The following is a 9,572-nucleotide window of genomic DNA, read 5'->3' on the forward strand; positions in this document are numbered from 1 at the left end:
GGCACATATGTGACATACATGTAATGTGCGGTATAAGTAGCTGGGGGCACATATGTGACATACATGTAATGTGCGGTATAAGTAGCTGGGGGCACATATGTGACATACATGTAATGTGCGGTATAAGTAGCTGGGGGGCACATATGTGACATACATGTAATGTGCGGTATAAGTAGCTGGGGGGGCACATATGTGACATACATGTAAAGTGCGGTATAAGTAGCTGGGGGGGCACATATGTGACATACATGTAATGTGCGGTATAAGTAGCTGGGGGGGCACATATGTGACATACATGTAATGTGCGGTATAAGTAGCTGGGGGCACATATGTGACATACATGTAATGTGCGGTATAAGTAGCTGGGGGGGCACATATGTGACATACATGTAATGTGCGGTATAAGTAGCTGGGGGCACATATGTGACATACATGTAAAGTGCGGTATAAGTAGCTGGGGGCACATATGTGACATACATGTAATGTGCGGTATAAGTAGCTGGGGGGGCACATATGTGACATACATGTAATGTGCGGTATAAGTAGCTGGGGGGGCACATATGTGACATACATGTAATGTGCGGTATAAGTAGCTGGGGGCACATATGTGACATACATCAGGAGGAATGTCCGACAGGGGTGTCGTGACAGCTGCCGCAGGATTTCTGAATGACAAGCTCACCGCGCCCTGACCCCCTGTCCTGTCCATCAGACATGTCCGGCAGCTGCTGCCAGAGACCACCCCGAGCAGGGGAGAAGAGCACAGCCATGGAGGAGACCTGGAGACTGCTCCCCCTCATACTGCTCCCTACAATACTCTTACAAGGTGAGCGGGAAGGGGGGATCAAACAGGACTGACCGCAGTCCAAGACCACAACCCCCAACATCATCTGATCAGGCTGCCGGGGTCACATCTGCATCTGGAACCAAAATTGAGACCAAAATACAGAGAAATGTGCTAACTTGATCATAGTCTACTATCTAATCCTCCACATACAGCACTACAACCCCCAACATAACCGGCCACTGGACATGACCATAATTCAACTCTATTATAGACTATACATACAGCACTACAACCCCCAACATGACCGATCACCTAATGTGACAGCAGTAATATTAAGTGTTTGTTGTTGGGTGTATATTGTTGGGAGTACGCTGTTGGGTGTATATTGTTGGGAGTACGCTGTTGGGTGTATATTGTTGGAAGTATGCTGTTGGGTGTATATTATTGAGTGTTTGCTGTTGGGTGTATGTTATTGAGTGTTTGCTGTTGGATGTATATTTTTGAGTGTTTGTTGTTGGGTGTATATTGTTGGGAGTACGCTGTTGGGTGTATATTGTTGGGAGTACGCTGTTGGGTGTATATTGTTGGGAGTATGCTGTTGGGTGTATATTATTGAGTGTTTGCTGTTGGGTGTATATTTTTGAGTGTTTGTTGTTGGGTGTATATTGTTGGGAGTACGCTGTTGGGTGTATATTGTTGGGAGTACGCTGTTGAGTGTATATTATTAAGTGTTTGCTGTTGGGTGTATATTGTTGGGAGTATGCTGTTGGGGGGTATATTGTTGGGAGTATGCTGTTGGGTATATATTATTGAGTGTTTGCTGTTGGGTGTATATTGTTAGGAGTATGCTGTTGGGTGTATATTGTTGGGAGTATGCTGTTGGGTGTATATTGTTGGGAGTATGCTGTTGGGTGTATACTATTGAGTGTTTGCTGTTGGGTGTATATTTTTGAGTGTTAGCTGTTGGGTGTATATTGTTGGGAGTACGCTGTTGGGTGTATATTGTTGGGAGTATGCTGTTGGGTGTATATTGTTGGAAGTATGCTGTTGGGTGTATATTGTTGGGAGTATGCTGTTGAGTGTATATTTAAGTGTTTGCTGTTGGGTGTATATTATTAAGTGTTTGCTGTTGGGTGTATATTGTTTGAAGTATGCTGTTGGGTGTATATTGTTGGGTGTATATTGTTTGGAGTACGCTGTTGGGTGTATATTATTGAGTGTTTGCTGTTGGGTATATATTTTTGAGTGTTTGCTGTTGGGTGTATATTGTTGGGAGTACGCTGTTGGGTGTATATTGTTGGGAGTACGCTGTTGGGTGTATATTGTTGGGAGTATGCTGTTGGGTGTATATTATTGAGTGTTCGCTGTTGGATGTATATTTTTGAGTGTTTGTTGTTGGGTGTATATTGTTGGGAGTACGCTGTTGGGTGTATATTGTTGGGAGTACGCTGTTGAGTGTATATTATTAAGTGTTTGCTGTTGGGTGTATATTATTGGGTATTATCTCCATGGAGGAGACCTGGAGACTGCTCCCCCTCATACTGCTCCCTACAATACTCCTACAAGGTGAGTATTGTTGGAAGTATGCTGTTGGGTGTATATTATTGAGTGTTTGCTGTTGGGTGTATATTATTGAGTGTTTGCTGTTGGGTGTATATTGTTGGGAGTACGCTGTTGGGTGTATATTGTTGGGAGTATGCTGTTGGGTGTATATTATTGAGTGTTTGCTGTTGAGTGTATATTATTAAGTGTTTGCTGTTGGGTGTATATTGTTTGAAGTATGCTGTTGGGTGTATATTGTTTGGAGTACGCTGTTGGGTGTATATTATTGAGTGTTTGCTGTTGGGTGTATATTTTTGAGTGTTTGCTGTTGGGTGTATATTGTTGGGAGTACGCTGTTGGGTGTATATTGTTGGGAGTATGCTGTTAGGTGTATATTATTGAGTGTTTGCTGTTGGATGTATATTATTGAGTGTTTGTTGTTGGGTAAATATTGTTGGGAGTACGCTGTTGAGTGTATATTATTAAGTGTTTGCTGTTGGGTGTATATTATTAAGTGTTTGCTGTTGGGTGTATATTATTGGGTGTATATTGTTTGAAGTATGCTGTTGGGTGTATATTGTTGGGTGTATATTGTTTGGAGTACTCTGTTGGGTGTATATTATTGGGTGTATATTATTGAATGTTTGCTGTTGGGTGTAAATTGTTGGGTGTATATTGTTAGGTGTACGCTGATGGGTGTATGTTCTTGGATGCATTTGCTTTTCGCTGTATACTGCTGCTATCCTCTCCCCCATATTGTGATAGTGTGACTGTTTCACTGACAGGGGCCAGCACTGTTAACCCAGAGGGATCCCTGAGGGACAAACTATTTAAAGGTTATAATGTCCATGTCCGGCCCACAAGGAGCCCTCAGGAGAAGGTGGCTGTCCAGGTGGGGATGGTCCTCTCCCAAATCATCAGCGTGGTAAGTTGGAGAATATACATGCCCTGTCACTAGAGGGCTGCATGCTGTCCTCATGTAGTGCTGCCCCATCGCCTGCATGTTCCCCATGTAACAGTTCGGGCCTCTGCATTGTTGTGTGGTAACATCATGGATCGTGTGTCACCTCTTGGCCTCGGGGTCTTCAGATCCATCCTGACACTAAAGTGACTTTTCTTTCCTGTAGAATGAGAAGGATGAAGAGCTGACTACTAAGGGCTTCATGAATCTGGTATGTGAGGGTATGTGGGTGTCCACACATTGAGCTACTCACGCCATAAGCCCATAGATAGGGATATGTGACCATCTGGGGCACCACGTTTGGTGCCATTCAGACCAAAAAATGTGTGGTCCTTGGGTTTATTAGCCCCCTAGAGCCCCTTGGTGTATGTCTTTAATATGATGACATAAAAGTCACTGGTGGGGCCCTTGGAGATGCCTCTACCCCAAAGTGTTGACTGGCTTCTCTTACAGTTGAGGGGTATCAAGCATTCTGTATGACTACGGGAGGAGCTAGATCTGATGCCATTTTCTGCTTTCTCCAGGCTTGGAATGATCTCCGATTGACCTGGGACCCAAAACAATATAATGGCATTGAAACCCTGAGGATCCCCTCAGAGGAGGTGTGGAAGCCAGATATAGTCCTCATGAATAAGTGAGTGTGTGGGAAATGTTTGGTGTGATGGTGGAGGTTTTGGCTACTGGGCCCCTCACTGTCTCTTTCTTCTGTCTCACAGCAATGATGGTGAATTTGAGGTCGCCTTACAGGTGGAAGTCTTGGTGAACTGGCAAGGTCATGTGACCTGGCATCCACCAGCCCTATACCACAGCAGCTGCAGCATCGAGGTGAGGACCCATGGTGATAACAAATCTCTCTTTCCTTGTTCCACCACAACACACAACTTTGTCTTCCGGAGTTCTTAGATCCATTTTATGAAGCCAAAGTCCAGACCAAATGATAAATGGAGGACACCTTCTTTGTATACAAATATTGCATCTGAAAACCTAAAGGTTTGAACACATCCTTAGGCCACCAGTCACATGGATAATCAGAGGGAATGGATACTGATCAGGTCCCACCTTGACCTTTACGGAATGATCTTCTTGATGGCATCTTCTCCATTTAGGTGGAGTACTTTCCTTTCGACTGGCAGAACTGCAGCATGGTGTTCCGCTCTCAGACCTACGGAGCCGATGAGATCACACTGGAGCATCCCCGAGACTCCCTAGGAAAGGAAGTCACTCAAGTGGTCATCTTCCCAAACACCTTCACGGGTGAGAACAGCTTCTTAATTAGGTGAAGTCCAGCTGACCATTAGTCCAAGTCTTAAAAGATTTCTCTATACGCAGAAAATGGGCAGTGGGAGATACGTCATCGATCTTCTCGGAAGAACACTCTGCCCACCGACCCTACCTACGAGGACATCACCTTCTACTTGGTCATTCGCCGTAAACCCTTGTTCTATATAGTCAACATCATTGTTCCATGTATCCTCATCACCATCCTGGCCATCTTTGTTTTCTATCTGCCCCCAGATGCAGGTAATGAAGCTCTATAGTATGAGGAACACAATGAGGCCTGTACTACACCTCCATGGTCACACCACTATAATGACACCTCCATGGTCTCACCACTATTATGACCTCTCCATGGTCTCACCATAATTATTATGACCTCTCCATGGTCTCACCACTATTATTACACCTCCATGGTCTCACCACTATTATGACCTCTCCATGGTCTCACCATAATTATTATGACCTCTCCATGGTCTCACCACAACTATTATGACCTCTCCATGATCTCACCACTATTATTACACCTCCATGGTCTCACCACTCTTTTTATACCTCCTTGGGCTCACCACTATTATGACACTTCCATGGTCTCACCACTATTATTACACCTCCATTGTCTTACCACTATTACTACACCTCCTTGGGCTCACCACTATTATTACACCTCCATGGTCTCACCACTATTATTACACCTCCATTGTCTTACCACTATTACTACACCTCCTTGGGCTCACCACTATTATTACACCTCCATGGTCTCACCGCTATTATTACACCTCCATGGTCTCACCACTATTATTACACCTCCATTGTCTTACCACTATTACTACACCTCCATGGTCTCACCACTATTATTACACCTCCATGGTCTCACCACTATTATTACACCTCCATGGTCTCACCACTATTATTACACCTCCATGGTCTCACCACTATTAATACACCTCCATGGTCTCACAAACTATTATTACACCTCCATGGTCTCACCACTATTATGACATTTCCATGGTCTCACCACTATTATGACACTTCCATGGTCTCACCACTATTATGACACTTCCATGGTCTCACCACTATTATGACACTTCCATGGTCTCACCACTATTATGACACTTCCATGGTCTCACCACTATTATTACTACTCTATGGTCTCACCACTGTTATTACACCTTTATGGTCTCATCACTATTATTACACCTTCATGGTCTCACCATTACCACACCTCCATGGGTTTGCCACTCACTATTACTACATCTCTGTGGGCTTATCACTATTATGACACCTCTGTGGTCTTACCACTATTATGACACCTCCATGGTCTCACCGCTATTATGACACCTCCATGGTCTCACCACTATTATTACCTCTCTATGGTCTCATCACTATTATGACATCTCCATTGTCTCACCACTATGATTACACCTCCAAGGTCTCAACACTATTATTACACCTCCATGGTCTCACCATTATTATTACTTCTCCATGGTCTCACCACTATAATAACACCTCCATGTTCTCAACACTATTATTACCTATCCATGGTCTCACCACTATTATTACTTCTCCATGGGCTTATCACTATTATGACACCTCCATGGTCTCACCACTATTATTACCTCTCCATGGTCTCACCACTATTATCACTTCTCCATGGTCTCACCACTATTATTGACCACCTCTTTGGTCTCACCATTGTTATGACCTCTCCATGGTCTCACCACTATTATTACCTCTCCATGGTCTCACCACTATTATTGCCTCTCCATGGTCTCACCAATATTATGACACCTCCATGGTCTCACCACTATTATTACCTCTCCATGGTCTCACTACTATTATGACACCTCCATGGTCTCACCACTATTATGACCTCTCCATGGTCTCACCACTATTATGACACCTCCATGGTCTCACCACTATTATGACCTCTCCATGGTCTCACCACTATTATGACACCTCCATGGTCTCACCACTATTATTACACCTCCATGGTCTCACCACTATTATGACACCTCCATGGTCTCACCACTATTATGACACCTCCATGGTCTCACCACTATTATGACACCTCCATGGTCTCACCACTATTATTACACCTCCATGGTCTCACCACTATTATGACCTCTCCATGGTCTCACCACTATTATGACCTCTCCATGGTCTCACCACTATTATGACACCTCCATGGTCTCACCACTATTATTGACCACCTCCATGGTCTCACTACTATTATTACCGCTCTATGGCCTCACCACTATTATTGACCACCTCCATGGTCTCACCACTATTATTACCGCTCTATGGCCCCACCACTCGTTGACTTCCTGCCCTGTCTCTCCAGGTGAGAAGATGACCCTTTCTATCTTCGCTCTCCTCACCCTCACTGTCTTCTTGCTACTTCTGGCTGATAAAGTCCCGGAGACGTCCCTGGCTGTTCCTATCATTGTTAACTACTTGATGTTTACCATGATCCTCGTCACCTTCTCTGTCATCCTGAGTGTTGTTGTCTTGAACCTGCACCACCGCTCCCCGAACACCCACCACATGCCCCAGTGGGTGCGGCAGGTAAGTTGGATATTCAGAGTATGGTCCACGGTGGTGGGGGGTATAACTTCCCTCATTGTCTCTGATTAATAGCACCCTTGTGTCTTCAGATTTTTATCCTTCTATTGCCACGTTATCTTGGGATCAGTCGTCCTAAACCCGAACCCCCTGTAGTGACCCCTCAACCGATACGTACAGTAACAACTACGCGACATGCCGATGAGTACTTCATACGCCGTCCCGAAAATGACTTCATCTTCCCCAAACAAGAGCGGTAGGTATAAGTAATGTCATCCAGGGGGGCGGGGCTGTAACTACCTCTCTAAACACATGGTATACAGGGGGCGGGGCTGTGACTACCTCTCTAAACACATGGTATACAGGGGGCGGGGCTGTGACTACCTCTCTATATACACAGGATATACAGGGGGGCGGGGCTGTAACTACCTCTCTAAACACATGGTATACAGGGGTCGGGCTGTGACTACCTCTCTAAACACATGGTATACAGGGGGCGGGGCTGTGACTACCTCTCTATACACAAGGGGCGGGGCTGTGACTACCTCTGTATACACAGGATATACAGGGGGTGGGGCAGTGACTACCTCTCTATACACAGGATATACAGGGGACGGGGCTGTGACTACCTCTCTATACACAGGATATACAGGGGGTGGGGCAGTGACTACCTCTCTATACACAGGATATACAGGGGGTGGGGCAGTGACAACCTCTCTATACACAGGATATACAGGGGGCGGGGCTGTGACTATCTCTCTATACCCAGGATATACAGGGGGCGGGGCTGTGACTACCTCTCTACACAGGATATACAGGGGGCGGGGCTGTGACTACCTCTCTATACACAGGATATACAGGGGGCGGGGCTGTGACTACCTCTCTATACACAGGATATACAGGGGGCGGGGCTGTGACTACCTTTCTATACACAGGATATACAGGGGGCGGGGCTGTGACTACCTCTCTATACACAGGATATACAGGGGGCGGGGCAGTGACTACCTCTTTATACACAGGATATACAGGGGGTGGGGCTGTGACTACCTCTCTACACAGGATATACAGGGGGCGGGGCTGTGACTACCTCTCTATACACAGGATATACAGGGGGCGGGGCTGTGACTACCTCTCTATACACAGGGGGCGGGGCAGTGACTACCTCTCTATACACAGGATATACAGGGGGCGGGGCTATGACTACCTCTTGATATACAGGGGGCGGGGCTTTGACTACCTCTCTATACACAGAATATACAGGGGGCGGGGCTGTGACTACCTCTCTATACACAGGATATACAGGGGGCGGGGCTGTGACTACCTCCCTATATACATGATATACAGGGGCGGGGCTGTGACTACCTCTCTATACACAGGATATACAGGGGGCGGGGCTGTGACTTCCTCCCTATACACAAGATATACAGGGGGTGGGGTAGTGACTACCTCCCTATACACAAGATATACAGGGGGTGGGGCAGTGACTACCTCTCTATACACAAGATATACAGGGGGTGGGGCAGTGACTACCTCTCTATACACAGGATATACGGGCTGGTTTTCAGCAGTAATAGATGAATAGCTATATACCCTGTAGATAATTACGGATGAGATGGTGGAATAGTGGTGTACATGGAGGACCCCCCTAGAATAGACAGTATATTGGTATATACGGTGACTGTGATTTCTGGGGGTCTCTGCACAGGTACCAGGCGGAGGCTTTCTCCAGAGACATGAAGTGGTTCCTGGATGGTCCCAGTCTGGGACTCACTCTCCCGCCGGATCTCCAGTCTGCGGTCAGCGCCATCCGCTACCTGGCCCAGCAGCTGCAGGAGCAGGAGGACTATGATGCTGTGAGTATAAAGACTATTAGAGTCCTATCTGACCTATTATAACTCATGGCTGACTGCTCTCTTTGTTCCAGCTGAAGGAAGACTGGCAGTACGTAGCCATGGTGGTTGATCGCCTCTTTCTCTGGACTTTCATTGTTTTCACCACTCTAGGGACCCTGACCATCTTCCTGGATGCCAGCTTCAATCGTCCACCAGACACCCCCTTTCCCTGATTCCACCCTGTGACTTCTCGTAGACCTGCACTTCTATCATAACCTTAATGATGGGGGTGCAAACATCGCCTATCTGCCACTCTCAAAGTGTTCATCACTCATAGGTTTTCCCTGTGCCCCACATTGTCCACGTGACACTCATCACCCAGATAGATGACGTCCCAAATAGATGATCACCTAGATCATCTCCAAGATCTATGATCACCCAGATAGATGATGGCCCAAATAGATGATCACCTAGATCATCTCCAAGATCTATGATCACCCAGATAGATGATGGCCCAGATGGATGATCACCTAGATAGACCATCATTCCACATAGATGATTTCCAAGACAGATCATCTCGCAGGGAGATGATCGAGTGAGATCATCGCCC

The 9,572-nt window shown here is 46.1% G+C and overlaps 1 protein-coding gene across 1 annotated transcript; it reads left to right on the forward strand.

The window, feature by feature from the left end:
• Positions 1–754: 754 nt before the first annotated feature.
• Positions 755–9,346, forward strand: CHRNB1 (cholinergic receptor nicotinic beta 1 subunit). Its single transcript, XM_069951017.1, has 11 exons — positions 755–826; positions 3,115–3,254; positions 3,457–3,501; positions 3,815–3,924; positions 4,007–4,115; positions 4,397–4,544; positions 4,620–4,811; positions 6,910–7,133; positions 7,223–7,386; positions 8,836–8,983; positions 9,055–9,346. The coding sequence occupies exons 1-11, from the start codon at positions 769–771 to the stop codon at positions 9,193–9,195; spliced, it is 1,479 nt and encodes a 492-aa protein (XP_069807118.1). The 5' UTR covers positions 755–768; the 3' UTR covers positions 9,196–9,346.
• Positions 9,347–9,572: the final 226 nt, after the last annotated feature.

This window comes from Dendropsophus ebraccatus, chromosome 1 (genome assembly GCF_027789765.1).
Source record: "Dendropsophus ebraccatus isolate aDenEbr1 chromosome 1, aDenEbr1.pat, whole genome shotgun sequence".
In the NCBI taxonomy this organism is placed as follows: domain Eukaryota; kingdom Metazoa; phylum Chordata; class Amphibia; order Anura; family Hylidae; genus Dendropsophus; species Dendropsophus ebraccatus.